The sequence below is a fragment of the Camarhynchus parvulus genome, chromosome 1 (assembly GCF_901933205.1).
Source record: "Camarhynchus parvulus chromosome 1, STF_HiC, whole genome shotgun sequence".
Taxonomy (NCBI): domain Eukaryota; kingdom Metazoa; phylum Chordata; class Aves; order Passeriformes; family Thraupidae; genus Camarhynchus; species Camarhynchus parvulus.
Genome location: NC_044571.1, coordinates 57,171,532 through 57,188,095, shown reverse-complemented (window position 1 = coordinate 57,188,095; position 16,564 = coordinate 57,171,532). Strand labels below are relative to the sequence as shown.

The following is a 16,564-nucleotide window of genomic DNA, read 5'->3' as shown; positions in this document are numbered from 1 at the left end:
CCCGACTTTGCTTTCCTTTGCTATCCTTACCCTACATACCATCACAAGTAGACTTCAGTCTGTTGATCTGCTTCTTTCAGGTGAGCAAATACTTCATCTGTTAGCTGTCTTCTCTTGTGATCCAAAATTAACATGTGAGATTATAAAGATGTGTAGGGTTTGTTTTTGGAAAAGTTGCAGCTTAAAAAATCACATCTCAGAGCTTGATAGATAGTTATTTTTTGAAGACCTTACAAATAATTTGGCGAAGAAACTGCATATTTGTATTAATTTTGCATTTAGGAGATTTGGGCATAAAAAACCTGTTTAAAATGGTATCACTGTCCTCATTTTAGTCCTGATAGAGGTCTAAAAGAAAGTGCGCTATTTGAAAGAAGTAAAAATGTACAAAAAAGACCATGTGAACCCATATTACTTTGGGTGTGCTGTGTGCATGGGCTTTCTCTAAATACATTCTTATTACAGATTGCAAATGAATAGCAGTAGTTTGATGTTATATTAGGTTTAAAATCCCAGCTACACCATTAGCACCAATCTCTTCAGGAATGCATGGTTCACGGGTACTGGTAGGGTGATGGATCTGTCTGTAGAACCAGAACAAATCTTTCTTATGATTCATTTTTTGCCACAGATAAGCCATAAGACAAAGACGGCAGATTGATGGAGGTTTAGTTTTTCTGCCCTTGTTTTAAATAGTAGATGTAGAACAGGTTCTTCTATTTTATAGCCTGAAGCTGAACTGTCAACATAAAAGATGTACGGACTTAATACCTGAGAGCAGGGCAGAAGAATGACTTCCCAGTTTTCTTAACAGATTAAACCCTGAACAATATAGCTCATTACTACCTAGTCTAAATGTATTGAAAAGGCAGTTTTTGCTAAAGCATGAAATATTTTGTCTTATTATTACCTGCTTAACTGAAAGACACAAATTTCAGCTGACAATGAGAAAGTTTTCATTTGCAACCTGCCTGTTCATGCTGAGAGAAATTCTGTACCTGACCAAAACCATAAAGCTTGAAACAGTGTTACTGCTTTCTGCTTGTGTGAGTGAATGTGACTGACTCTCATTTGTTGTCATGTAGCTGCAGTCAGTATACAATTATGAATTTATTTAATCTTTACTTCGTGAGGGAAACCCCCAGAATTCATTAAAATATTCAAACTAAAATAACTAAAGGTGGTAACCATTCAGGTTTTTGTTCAGATTTGGAGATTAACTCTATGGTTTATTTTTAGTTTTGGATATTTTTTTCTCAATGAAAAAATAAAATTGTGGTGACTTCAGAAAGCCATATGCCAGCTCTCTAAATAGCATTGATAGAACATTACACATTTTGCAGAAGGAACAGAATAAGAGAAACATGGGCAGAAAAAACAGAAGATCAAGATGAGAAACAAAAGACTGATGAATAAAATATAAATAAAATTATTTATTAATAACTTTTTTTTACATATTTGGCAATAGCTTGTATTTCATTAAAGCAAACATACTTTTCAGAAGGTATTTCTCCTGTTCATCACCACAGATATCCAAATTTATTCCTAAAAGGAGATCCTCTAGACGTGCATAGGATAAAAAGTCCTGCTATTTTTATTTCAGCCCACCTCCTTTCGACTAAAACTCTGGATGTGTGGGACAACTTCAGTTAGACCTTAGCCAGAGCTCACTTTTGAACATCATTTAAAATTTGCTACATTTTTTTTCTTCCCAGCAAGAAGAATTACTTCTTTACTAGAGATTATGGAAGTGATTAGAGCCATGTAATTTTGCTATATATTTATGACAGAACAAGTGTTGGTAAAACAGTCTTCAAGTTAAAATGTGCTGAAATGCAATCTTGTGTAGAGCTTTTTATTAGACAAACAACATTTTATTTTCTAGTTTTGTTTAATATCAGTTGGGGAAAAAAATCCAAAACAATCCAACAAAGCCATATCTAATGCAGCTGAATTTAACCAGCACAATTTCGATAAACTAAAAGTTTAGCTTAAAATGTTTTATGAGGCAGGCTATATTTTTTTTAGGATCACAGGTTCCTTTTTGATTTTATTTTGGTTTTAATAGGATGTTGCCTTTAGACAAAGCAGGTATATACCTCGCATTCCCTTTACTTCATGCTTGCCATCACATGTTATGTACATACGTGTAAATTTTTGCTTGTGCTTTGAATTCTTTATATTGACCAATTACAAATTCAACATTTTAAAAGATTTTTTTTCTACTCATGTAGAAAATGGCATGCTTAAGCTTGCTAGGTTTAAAGATTGTTGGCCTGAACATTTTTATTAATAAATTTTCCTTCCTTGGGTGAACTGATCTTGGATGGTACTTAATTAAAAGTGTATCCAAAAAGTGATATTTATTGTTGGCTGGAGGTCTATAATATAGTTCACGCTGGAGGATGGAATTGCTTCTTAGCAGAAGCATTTCTTCAGGCTTTGGTTTTTTCTTCCCACTAATACTTAGGTTTTGATCTGATATGTTGGCCTCTTGGGGTTAAGTTTTGTCCTGTTATCTCTTGAAATTTCTTTCTTGTCCTTTGCTCCAAGTGTGAGTACAGAAGCTAATCTGCAATCTTTTCACTTTTTGAAGTAGCACTAGGAGACCTTTTTTTTCTTATGGAAGGGATAGGAATTTTTAAGTGAATTAAATTAGTTCGTTCCTGACTTGTGTAGGATGGTATGGTTTTCATTAATCATGTGTGAGTGTGTTGTTACGTGATGTAACACAGATGGGCACAACAAGCTGGAGCATGTCTTCCAAGAAATTTCAAGACAGCTTTCTTGAAAACTGCTATGAAAAAAATAGTACAGTTTTGTAGCAGGAGTGATTAATCAAAATAGGACTTTGCCTAACACAGAAACAAAAAGAAACCAATTGGAAGCCACTTCTGCAGCTCTGCTCATAATCACTGACAAAATTCTTTGTGAAGTGTCTTGTTACAGAAGACTGTATTTAGGGTAGGGAACCAAGTATTTCTGCCAAAAGACAGTAACCTACATCTATATTTAGTTATTTGGAGTGCCAGTTTGATCCATATTCATACACCTAATTAGGGATTTAGATCAACTGTAAATATCTACATTGGCCTACACATGATGTTGATTCTCCTAAGTAGGACTCCATATGCTATCTCACTCACGGACACCTTCCTTGGAGGCAGGCAAGGAGCAGAATCTGGTGCTATGCAACTCTGACATTCCTTGTCAAGGTGTAAATATGTGTACCTGTAAACAGTTCAGAACAGTTCTGCACATTGAGTGGAAGTGGCTGAGTTAGTTCAGAGTCAACCTGGATATTTTGGTAAATTGTTTCAGGATAATCTAATAATTAGTGGCTTTCTTCAGGATAATCAGGGTGATCTGCTTCTCCATGAGTAGTCATTTAAACATGTTTTACATTGATTTGCTTAGCCATATTTGAAAAACTTGGCCAATAAACAGTTTATGGTACCACTAATGATCTCCTAAGTCTGTTCCAGATATTCAAGGAAAAAAAAGAAATCTTATGTAGGGAAATCAGTCTTTCAACAACAGTTATGAAAAGAATAAACTGATTTTTTTAGATATTTTTTCAGGGGTTTTTAGTAATAAATCCATGAAATTACATTCTGTGTCTGCACATTTCCCTGATTACCCAGAACTTCTGAACCAGTATCTATCCAAGGACATAGGACTGAAAAGTAAGTTTCCACGAATTTTGTGGATATAGACAGCTGTAATGGACTATTTAAGTGTTCAATATCAGTGGAAAACTGATGTCACAGATTATTAGATGCCAAAGCCTCTTGACTGAAGAGAGTCATTAACAAAGCCTCAGTTACTTAGAAAGCTTCAAACAGACTGTGTCTTCCAAGACATGTTAGTCAATACAAAAGTTTTCAGAAGAGAAGCTTTAATTAGTTCCACTGCTCATGGCACTATGTGATATTATAACCACATTATCTTTGTAGGCAGTGCAACAGAAGCCAGTCTAGGGAATAGAACCAAGCACGGAGACACTAACAGCCCCTTGGAGCAGCTCAAGGAGGACACAACTGTCACGAATATGTATTTTAGTGGGACAAACAGCATAGAATCAGGGAATCATAGAATACCTTGTGCTTGAAGGGACCTTGAAGATCAGATCCATCTACTTTCAACCCCCCTGCCAGGGACAGAGAAACCTTGCACTAGACCAGGTTGCTCAAAGCCCCACCCAACCTTGCAAAAAATATTCAAAATTTTGAAAAAGTTCAATTTCTCTTTGGTTACGAATGGAAAGTTAAAAGACATGAGCCACTAAGATTTGTGAAGTTGGTCAGAACATGGTGCTAATAATGCAGATGTTTTGGGTTCAATCCATGTACAGGCCATTCACTTAAGGATTGAACTCAAAGATCCTTGTGGGTCCCTTTCAACCCAGAATATTCTGTGAAATCTGTGATAGTCAGTGAAATGACTCCCAAAAAATCAGGGACAAGCAGACTTACTTCTGAGGCCCTTGGAACTCTGGAAAGACATTTGATTTGCATATATTGAAAGAATACACATTAATTGAATTCAGGGGGCTGTTGTACCTCTCCCTTCTCAAAATCAGAATATTTCTATTTAGAAGAAAAAAGTAGGGATATTCTCCTGATCTGCTCCCCGGTCCACTTTACTGAATGATGGATTCTTCACTTCTCTAAGAGGTCTCCATAACAGGGTGATGAATAAAAGGGTTTCCATAAAAGAGAGATAAATAAAAAGGGAGATAAAAAAAAATAAATAAAGGTCTCCATAAAAGGGACAATGCAAACAACACAGCATGTGTTGAGACTGCTTTGCTTTGTGCATAAGAAATAAGCTGTTGGTTCTTGGTATAGTTATTAATTACTTGCAATTATCACCAGTTGTATTCATGGGACAAGATGCACTTTTATCATTGAATAAGATTACAGTATATGTTCTTTCTAATGCCTTATAACATCTTATTAAATTATCCTCTATTTGTGATTCTTTACCTGCTTTTTCTCAAATACCTTTAAAGCTGCTTGGTAAGAGAAAGCGTTTTAACAAATGTCCTTGAACTCTGAATTGAATTTAGTATGTATATAGAATTGTATTCACACTTCTTAGAATCATCTCTTTTCACCTCTTCATGCAGTGTTTTCCTCCAGGTTGTTGTAACTGCACTTGATTGAAGCATAGGAGGCTAACAGGTGCAAAATTAGTTGTATATCTTTTGTTCTGCCATGCAGGTATTGAAAGCTTTACTCATAGTTTCAATTTTAACATGGCTTTTTTTCTCCATTTATAGGTATTTTTATAATTGCTAGTAGGGTAATTAAGTACTTGAGAAACATATGATAAGTTAGGTATAGTAGAAAAAGCTTTGGCTTTATGATATAAATCCAACAACATCCCTGTGAACATTACTGTTTATGTATATGAAAGTGATCACTTGCAAAATGTCAGTTGGACGCCATAAGTGGCCTTTGGTCCTTAACTTTTTCAGACTCACACACTCCCAAGCACTAGCCTCTTTTGCCAGGATCTGTTCCACAATTCCACTCCAATATGTATGTGGAAGCGACATAATTAAAAAATAAAAATAAATTTTCAGATAATTATCTTGCAAAATTTTAAACAAGGTTGAGCTTTCACAGACAAAATAATTGTCTAGGCTAATAACAGTTTTTCCATCACTATTATATGCCCAAGTTCATGAAAATGATGAATTCATCTTTGATTTTAGTCATGTGTGGTCTCACTGAAAATGAGGAATATTGCATACTCTTTCTGAAAGCCTTTGAAAACTGGAATATTAAAATTTATGCCGTGAACAGCTGAGCAACAAATTTGACAGACCTTACCCTAGTGACCACCTAGCACACCTGAACACATTGATAGGGGACACAGAATAAATGTTTTAAAATAATTTTGTCTTTTTCCTGTTCCAAACATTTGACTTTTCCCATAATTTTGGTGGGTAGAGGCAGGCTTTACACAGGCAAAAGAAATCTGAAATTCAGGTGTGTTTTAGCACCCGGGTTGTTTCTACGTTTTAAGATAATCACATGGCATGAGCTAAGGATTTTATCTATATTACAAATCTGTTCTCAGAAGGCTTTACATTTCCCATTGCAGCCTTTGATAATTCAATTAGTCTCTCAAAAAGTTGGGAGCAGCTGATAAATTCACTTTAATGTTAAATAAAGTACCCCAGCAGGTTTCTCTTAATATCCTTGCTTCTCAGGGAGCTTAACTCTAGACCTCCCAAATGCAACTTTCTGCAAGATATATGAGGGCCTTTGGAGCAAATTAAAAGAACTGTCTCTACCAACATAGCTTCTCACTATTGATAAAGTTGCTTCAAATCATGGCAGAAATCTCACTCGCTCAAATGGCTGTCTGTCCAGTTTAATTTATTTTAATTGGCAGCCTTTGGTCCCTCCATGGAACAGATTCCTTGAATATGATTAATTATCCATGAACAGAGAATGGCATTACACAAGCTGAATTTAACCCTTCCCTTTAAACATTGTCTTTTGGGATTCCCAAATCCTATTGGCAGACACTGATTGCTGAACAATAAGTAGGAGGGATTAGCTAGATCTGCATTGACTATGTCTTTGGAGACTGCTGACAAAAAAGCCAGTTCTGTTTGTCTACTTCTAGTAAATGAATAAAGAATATGTTACATGCAAAAGATGATGAACAACAGAATTTAGTGTGGTAAATAGATGCATGTCCCTGCAGAAATCAGATAGCAAAGCAGAGGGAAAATTCCTAACAAAACATGCTGCTTTACTACTCACAAAGAGTTGGCCTTAAAAGGCAGGCTGTCATTGACCTTCTGTACTGGATTACAGTTTTGCTGGGAGGAAGCCTTGAATTTTAGATGTATTCATCCATGTCATCAAAGATGCATGTTGTCATCATAGTTGGAGCAGGCTAACTGGGACACCGAAAACTTATAGAAAATGCTACATTTTCTTCTCCAAAGTCATAAAATAAAAAGTGACTGAAATATACATATCCCTCTTTGTGTGAAAACATTTATCCTGCATTTTTACCCCTCTTTGATTACCTCTTTGAAATCTAATAGGCAATTACATTCCAGAACAACATTTGCTGATTGTTTTATAAAACAGATTTTCACAGTAAGCAAAATAAATATATTACTTTAGATATGACTTTTTCAAATAAAGATTTCAAACAAATTAATTTCTAATGAATTAGTCATAGGAAACTTTAGGGAAGATGGTTTACATAAACATTTAAATTTAATATATTATTTCTTCTCTTTTGTTTTTTTTGTTTTGAAAATCAGACTTACATAAGACCTTCTTTTTATTCAGTGTTTAGACTAACAAAGAATTGCCCTTTATTTTCCCATACTAGTTCCACTTTTTCTTAATATAATTATTTACTTTTTAATAGCCCTTACCTAACAAAAAACCCATGCTCTAAACATGAAAATATCTACCCTGACAGATTCTATCTCAGTGTATCTTGTGAATATTAGTCTTACTTCTCTGTTGAGTAAAGGCTCCAAAAAACCTCTTGAAATGAAGGTGTAATGAACTGCAAATGAACTCATTGAAGACAGTTTGTAACATCAAGCTGGAATTGAATTTATTTGTATATCATGAAGACCAATAAGCTGTAGTATCTAAGTCTAGCTGTGGTAAAATTTTACAAGATCATTTGATAATGCAGATACAGGATTACCATCATTGGTTTTCCCCTTGATTATGCTTAAATAAAAAAATAACTGCTAAGTAAGTTTATTAGTTTTTCAGAGGACAGTGACTGGTATTTTATGAACAAAGGTGTTGACAGTTGTTTATCATCATAGTCTGGCTCTCTGAGAAATACCAACTTAACATTGTTGAATGAAAAAGTACATGCCAAATATTAACTGAGAATTTATCTAAAGAAGGAATACTTGGGCTGATTTTGAAAGCAACAGATTTAATGAATGAAAGAGCTCAGTCCCACTCAGCCTTTAAAATAAAAATTTTCAGATGAGATTTCTGAGAATGGAATCAGCAACTTGTGGGAATTCCAAATATGCTGCTCTCTATCAATAGATTTACAAGTTGTCCAGTACTCTGCTGTGTTTAGGATTCAGCTAGGTCTGTGAGCCAGCAGAGCCTGGGCTTCAAAAAGCAAGGTATGGCTGGACAGAAGATTTGGCTCTGCCCCCAGATTCCTTCAGGAGGCAGGATGCTGTTCTGGTTCAGTTGGCAACATTAAGCTGGCTTGCTCTGGAGGCAGAGTTGATCATCTCATCTGGATTTCTCTTGCTAAATTTCTGGAATTAAAATAAAATGCCACTTCACACCATGTCAAATATCCTCTGTAATTGTGGAAGAATCTATACATCAGCAAAGTCACTCCCTGCTATGCTCCTGATACGAATTTGGAGTCAGGGCTGCAACTGCGAGAGGGGTCTGGATCAGCTACAATTTTCCTCAATGAAGAACATCAGATCCCAATGTGTTCCTTCAGGCATTCAAAGTGCAGCAATTTGTCATAAGTCTTAATTCTGTAAAAAAAGCAGGAGCTTGTTATAAGCATGCTATCACAGTACAAGGGAAGAAGGAAATTTGTTCACTTTTTCCTGAAAATAGCTCAGTGGAAAAATACCATGAAACTTGATCTGACAAATATTCTGTGGATTTCCCAGGATTTATGTGTGCATGGAATCACTTAGCTATTAGTTTGCAAAGGGACTATTTTCTTACCAATGGTAGGACAATGTTCATTAGGAGCACATTGTGGAAAAGGAGACTCATGTTGCTGAGTTACACATCTCAATCCCACCCACATTACATTAGGAAATATTCGGCTCTTAGACACAAAGCAGACAATTTTCTGAGTGCTGGAAAGCTTAGCTTATAGGAAAAGGCAGACCAGCTGATATATATCCCTAACACAGACAAAGACAACTTCAGCACATCAACTCGGTGCATGTGAAGATAGATAGACCTGTCTGTGAAGTGTTCTAGGTCTGGATCTTTTCCCTGGCATTCTAAATGGCTCTCCGAAACCATTCCTCTCCATAATCTCCAGAGATGACATAAGAATTTTAGCCTAATTTGAGTTGTCAAAAATTAGATTATGTGACTTTCTCTGTTTGTTGAATGAAATTACTCTGTTTATAGCTGCTGCTATGTCACTGATGAAACCAATATACAGCACCTGAATCTACATCCTGTGGGCTTTTATTCAGTCCCTTGACTGACAAGAACTCTCCCTTAAACAGGAGTTTAAATGGAAGCACTCTCTAGTTTGCTTGTTGCATGATAGTAAAACTTTAACAGGAGAGGTGAAAAACCTGTGGCCTGTCTTCCTATTTCCTAGGTTTTAATGCACATACTAGGAGGAAGTCAAGCTCTTCAGAAGATCTCAGCTGTAGGAATAGCTTTCCTCTGAGTTCTAAATAGACTTGGGCAGGTACAGTTGGATTAGGAAAGTCTATGCTTTACAGTCTTGCTCAAAGAAATATATCTTAGTAGAAGAAGCACCATGAGGATATTTCATCTTTGCTATCACGACTAATTTCAGATGTCAAACCAGCAACTTTTTTTTTGTTTTATTTCCCCCTCTTATTTTACAGGAAGAACTCATTTCTGTGTGTTTTCTCAATTAAAAGCATTTTTTTACTTTGCTGGGGGATTTTGAGATGAACATTAGCACAAAGGTTAAAGTAGCTTCAAAAGGCCTTCAATTTAGTATTAGTATTATGCAGCTACTTCCATCTTTCAGAATATTACTGTTCTGCATGGTCTGTCTAACCAAAGAACAAGATTTTCCATGCTCTTTGATCTTTTAAAAATATATTGAAATCTGAAATCAAGTGCTTTGCCTGAGTCTTGACTCTGCTGGCAACAGTGAATAATGGAATACCACGTAGAGTACCCCAATAACACCTAAAAAAATGGCATATCTTCAGAATCAGTTCAGCTATGTCTAGCAAATGATTAAAAGCTTTGAAGTCTGATGTGGATAAAAGAGAGGTCATAAACAACCAAGACAGGAAAAAAATAAAGGAAGAATAAATAGAAAAAAAGATTTCCAGTTAAAACAACACTATTTGATTAAAAGACTGTTCAAAGTGCAAATGTCATGCTAAGACAAAAACATAATGTCTACCCAAATTTTCACAGAAGGCACAACTAAAATATTTTTATTATAGCCATAGTACAGAGTTCATTGGAAATCTTGCCAATAATGCAAAAACAATGCCACAAAAAAAAAATTCATCTCAACCCTTCCATTTATTTCTTTCACATTACCCATCTAGGTTAGAGGGTTTCTACACAGCAATAGTGGGGACAATTAAGTCTGTTTAACACAGAGACAGATGCCAGATGTATGCATGTAACAGTTACAGGGGAAGCATATGCATAGTATCAGCTCTACAAATAGTCAGGCTCCCTAGACACTCGACAGTTTTGAAGCTAAGGGAGGGAATGTTTTTATGTTATAACATTTTCCCTTGGTGGTAGCAAATTAGCTGCCTTGTATCCATCTTCAGCTGGAACTGCAGAGTCACTTGAGAGCTTACAAATAAGTTTAGAGCTCTGCTAGACTGTTTCTTAGGTACCTGAGAAGTGGTATACGTACCGCACCTTAGCACAGGCACCTGTGTAACAGGTGGAAACAAAACAACAACAAAAAAGTTTGATTCTCTTTCCCACAAGAAAAATTTTTCTCACCTTAATTCCTTACAGAATTTGTTCAAGGTCAGACTGAGCCTTACTTTCAGATATGGCGCTTTATTTTTGTCTCCTTGGGAATTAAAGAAATTCTTCTTCTTAAAGAAAAACAAAGCAAAGTTACAATTTTTATTAGGAAACCCAGAGGCTGTTTTTGAAGAATCATGCAGCAAATATTGGGGCTCAGATTTCTCTGCTTCCATTATCTGTGATAATTAGAATTCAAGCTAATAATAACTGTACAGGCCTCTTGCCTTTTTTCTCCATTAAAACAATAAGCCTGGGAGGAGGGGGACCCATTAAAATAATGCTGTAAAGCATACATTAAACCCTAAATGAAGTAAATATTATAGTGTTGAGTTCCAGTAAATTAAAAGATTGCTTTAAATACCCTGAGAAAATTGACAATGATCCATACGTAGAGTAGGTTTTACTGCATTTTATAGCAGGTTTTCCCCATTTCTAGGAGTGTAGTATCTTCATCATCTCTACAGAGTAAAGATTTTCTTAAAGAATGTCAATAGATTGATGTTAACTGGCTTATTCTGAATCCTTCCGTAGCTTTAAATTTAGCAGCTGCATCTTTTACTTGCTTTACCAGAACAGTGTTTAACTTATCTAATGCCTCACTGCTGATTTCCTTTGTAGGGTGTTCAGATAAGTAAGCTGAGGGCACAGCTAACAGAAATTACCCTGACTGCATCTTACTTGGTGGTGATATCTGTAATTAGCTTTTAAGTCTATCTCCAAGACTAGAATACACTTTTTGTAAGAACATGGCTCAGATTAGCGGTTGCTAGACGCCAGAAAAATACCTTCCAGTAGTTACCAGGCTTAAAATGTGAAGATATTAGTGAAAACAAGGAGCACATAATGACAACACCTTTGGAAATAATTCCCCAAAATGACAATTTTTCTTAAAGCTGTCTTTTGTCACATCAAAGTAGTCTGACATCAGTTCAGAAATTGAAGCTATAACAAATGGAAAGATGACAAGTAAAAAGGTGAGTCTCAGTTGAGCAGCTGAACTGCTGCACATAAAAGTAACTAGTAGGAGAAATTCTTCTGTATTAGTAGTGTTAATATCTATAATCTCCTCAATCCTTGAAATATAAGAAGGTGATCTGTAACTTAGAGTTCTTGATGAAGGATTTGGGAAAAGGAGGATATGAATATTCTTTAGATATCTTCAGTAAGTGTCTTTCAGAAATTAATCCACTGTTCATGGAGAATCTGAAAATGTGGTACTGAATCTGTTTACGTGTATAATTCTCTTTGCCAAACTGGTTATATTTAGAGAGTCAGATTTGAAAAAGACATCCTTAATTATCCTTTCTGATTGATCTAATTGGAGCACTATCCAGGCAGAAAGTTAAGTAGGATTTCATTATGAAACTTAAATTGCTAAGAGAATTTGGGTTCTTCATAAAGTGACACAAGGGTAATCCCATTCTGCAAATCTCTTTGGAAAGTGGTAACAACACACCAGAAATCTTCTAAATAATAGTCTGAGGGACCCTCTAATCATATGATAATGAATACATTACTTAGCATGGGGAGGACTCAACAGGAAACTCTTAAAAGTTTCTTTCCTTTGTAAGAAGATATTTCTGTATCTCTATGTCCAAGTGAGAGGTCCTTACAATGTCTAGACAACCTGAAGTTTTTTCTGAGAGCAGCAACATGAAAAGTGTTCTTCCTCCTCTTCTGTCAGATGCATTGTAAACCTTCCGCGAAGTCCAAAGTATATGACCTGTTTACAACAGCAACCCTTGAAGCAGGGTATGATAACCCAGTAGGGTTTTCCCATCTGTCAGTATAAAACCCACATGGTCTCGTTATGGCTGTTGAAAGAGGTTTTGAATGTAAATCCAGGCACACTGGCAGGAATGGGGAGGAAAAATACCCTCTTTCACCAAAGCGACCATTCAGATTTTGAGTGGTTCAGCATCCATGAAGCCTTTGTAATTGTTTTTATGAGACTTTGCAAAGGAAAACAGGTGGCATTCGAAGAGTGTCACTGGACTGATTTTGTTTCGGGCAAAGCCAGGCTCCTACACAGGGGCTGACAGACTTCCATTAAACAGAGTCTACCTACAGTCAGGATGTAAACAGAGCCATCAAAAGAACATAGAGATTTCTTCAGAAACCTGTCACGTCTCTCTCCTCAGTGGCACCCTCCTCAGTCAATATCTGTAAACAAGTTGTCATATCCAAATTTGAGGCAAGCTTGCAAAGCAAAAAGCTTGGTACCTTCTAATTAAAGATTTGTATGCTGAGATAATTGGCAATTGGTAAGGAAAGTTCAGTGGTGTAACATATAGCTCATCGCTGGTGGCTTGATGGTCTGACAGATGGAGATATCTCCTTGAAATTATGGAGCTTTTATATTGGTATTTTTAGGAAATGTCAACAGCATGATTATATTTTCATTAATGTTGTCTTTTCTTCCCATTCATTGCTTTTGTTTGTCATAATCACTTGTTACCTTTTGTCTCTAACTATACAATCTGTTAATATTTGTATAGGCAGGCTCACAATGGTCCTGGTTAATGACTAGATTATAAGCATTGACACACTACAATATGCAGCATTTACTAAGTGCTGCAAATTAGATATGGAAATCATTGATACTATAATTATGACTAGCTCACAATAAAGTTAGTAAAAAGAATGTGAATATCATGCAAATTGTGCAAATGATTACACAAATTCAATTAAGTTTCAGATTTAAGAATCATTGCTTTTGTAGATGCTAGTGCTGAAACAATGCCACTGTAATATCTTTTGCACTGCCTTGATCAAGAGTGAAAATGTGCTTTCTAAAAGATCCACGAGGCTGTCCTCTTCTGTTAATTACTGCAGTTTAGTTTTTCTTCTTTCTCAGGAAACAGCTTGGGGCTCTACAACAAAGATTTAGAGTTTAAAACTATCAATGTGTCAAAGTTTCCCAGTAGCTTCTCAGCTAAGTGCAGGACTGGCACATGTAGCCTTTGTACATTTTCTGCCTGCGACCCTGTGCTAGGACGACTTTCTTATGTGGGATGGGGAAGAGACCAAAATGACCATTTCATGACTGTTGTATGATCTTTTCACTGTAAATTAGAGTGAGGGCCAGCCAACTTATAGGCAAACAGCAGAAATCAAGATTGGGTGTCCATTTTCTTCTTTCTCCTCTATTAGGAAGAAATGAGACATATCTTTTACTAGTTAGATATTTTCAGTTCACTGCCAAATATAGAATTGTGGGTTTGTACCACTGAGAAAATTAGGGAAAATTTCAAGGGCCATGAGCTGTGTCTGGGTCACAGGTAGAAGCTGTTTATCTGCTGCGGAAGTTTTGACATTGCTGTGAATTTTGGAAGCAGAGCCTATCCCTGTCTGTGACTCACAGGTCTGATTTGCCTCCAGAACAGCAAGGCAGAGGCCAAAGACCCATTGTTGGGATCTGTGGACCAGCCCGCTGTGAGGATGGAAAATTTTCAGGTAACACAAATATTTTCTTTCTCTTATTTTGTTTTTAATAAAAATATGTGATTGTCATTAAATTGTAATCATTTAATTAAATCATACTTCTGTAAGAAATGTTTTAAATTTTCCACAGTGCTTCCTGTAATCCTGAAATATTCCTCCAATATTTATTGTCTGGGACAAATGTGAACTAGAATTAAATCCATAGGTCATCATGCTTCTATGGCTTTTGAAGTGTTTTATGTCATAACAATATAAACATATATTGTCTTTATCCTGTATCTAGAAAACAAGCAAACAAAGCCAACTAAACAAAAACCCAACACCACCTGTGGGAAACGGTAAGAATTATAAACCTCAGAAACTTGTATTTATAATATCAGGAGAAAAACATGAGATCCAAGAGGTTTACAAATGTGGCAGTCCACTCTTGTTCTACTGCCAGTTATTTTGCTAATCTGAGCTTCATAATTGCTTTGCCTGACTGAAAGGAGCCTTTAAACAGACAAGCCAATATAAATACTCAGAGAGGAGACAGCTCTGTTTAATAACAGCAAGAGAAGTATAGAAGTATTTGTTTATCTCTGCTCATTTATGTCAAAATCAATTGTAATTAAACAGAAATCCAACCACAGAGGTAGTGCTTTAGATGATTGTTCTCAATAGAAATGTCATGTAGACCCGGTGTTTAGGACATGCCAAAGCACACGTTATTTGTCTCCTGTAATAAATATCTACCTATAGCCTTTCTAGTTCTTTAGTAAAGGCTATTGCCTGTCTCAATTAAAAAGAAAAAAAAGTAAGCCACCATTTAATGTAAGTTCTGTAAGGTTTTCTGGTCATATTTTAGGAATTACTGAAGTTCTGAAAAGCGGAGTTAATTACATCCTCTGTTAGATATTATGTGGCATTTATTGTCCATCTGCTTACACATATGTACAGAAAATACAGATCTTTCATATCTATTTAAGGTATTGAAAATATGAAGCATAGCATTATTTTATTAGTCTAAAACACATACTGGTGTTGGTGGAGGTTTTTTAAATAAAATCATGGAATGGTTTGAGTATAAAGGATCTTAAAGATCATCTAGTTCCAACTGCCCTGTCATGGGCAGGGACACCATCCACTAAACCAGGTTGCCCAAAACCCCATCCAGCCTGGCCTTGGACACTTCCAGGAATGGGACCACCTGTTCCAGTACATCACCACCCTCAGAGTAAAGAATACTGTGTTTTTGGTTAGACCAGGGACATATAAGCTGCAGAGAATTTTACACTTTGTTTCATAACTGAGTAAATTCTAAATGGAAATACTTTCAATAATGAACAAAAATTCACAACATCAAGGCTGGTTTGCTGCACAAGTCAGTGTATATATATTCATTCACAGACAGATCTTTGTTATGTGAAAAAAAGGATCATCAAAGATGTGCTTTACTATTCACTGTAACACAATGAAGAATAGAGCATTTAAAGAGTGGAGGTATTGTGGAACTGCATGCTTTCAAAAATAAGGGAGCATATATTTTGAAATGGGTCCTCTGGTTTATTTTTTATTTGGACCTGTTAGTTGATAGTCATTTCAGTCAATGGAATCAACCTATGAAGCATCCCTGACAATTAAGGCTTATTTTTATCTTCCACATTCATAGAAAGGAATTTTAAAAAATAGTCAGTTAGAAGAAGGTGTTTATGCAATAGCAAAAAACGAGACATCCCCCACTGAAAGAGAAAAAAGGATGTCTGAAAGATATGCTTTCCTAGGACAATTAAAAACAATGAAAGCTAATGGTATTTTAAAATATTTAGTCATGTACTTAGCTAGGCATATTCTTATTTAGTCTTTAGTAGATGAACAAATGGCAATAAAAAGCTACATTTTTGAGTATTTTGTGAGTGAGAAGTTCTTAGGAAAGAATGCACTTGAATGACAATCAGTTCAAATCTTATAAATTATAATGATCTTACTCTGTCTGCCTTGTTTAACTCCAAATAAAATTTGATAAAATAATTTACAGGTTTTGTAAGGAATAGGATGGCATAGATGTAGCTGTAGGTCTAAGTCTATGCCTATTTATGTATCCAGACCTGTTTATGGAGGTAATCAGACTTTAAATATACATAGATTAATTTATTTACATAAATATATATATAAAAGCATATATGTATATGTGTATATACATGTATTTATACTCTGATTTCCCATATATGGGAATCTTGACATTTAGTATTAAATTGTATGGAGTACTTCAATATAGACTATAATGTTCTTCATCCCATAAGTATAGTACATAAAATATTTCTTGGACTTGTTTGGATGCTGATGTTTACTTTAAATTTGCTTTTTTGCTTTCTATGCATGTATAATTTAAATAATTAGGGACCAGTTAAATT

At 35.6% G+C, this 16,564-nt stretch overlaps 1 protein-coding gene across 6 annotated transcripts in view; it reads left to right on the top strand.

Annotated features, from left to right (window-relative positions):
* PCDH17 (protocadherin 17) overlaps positions 1 to 16,564 on the top strand; it is a 92,457-nt gene that overhangs the window by 63,216 nt on the left and 12,677 nt on the right. For 5 of the 6 annotated variants that reach the window (XM_030962422.1, XM_030962415.1, XM_030962396.1 and 2 more), the window contains exon 5: positions 14,109 to 14,183. In XM_030962422.1, the coding sequence (XP_030818282.1) occupies positions 14,109 to 14,183 (75 nt within the window). Of the gene's footprint in view, positions 1 to 14,108; positions 14,184 to 14,454; positions 15,380 to 16,564 lie in introns of those variants that run through there. The other variant, XM_030962432.1, reaches the window with a different exon arrangement.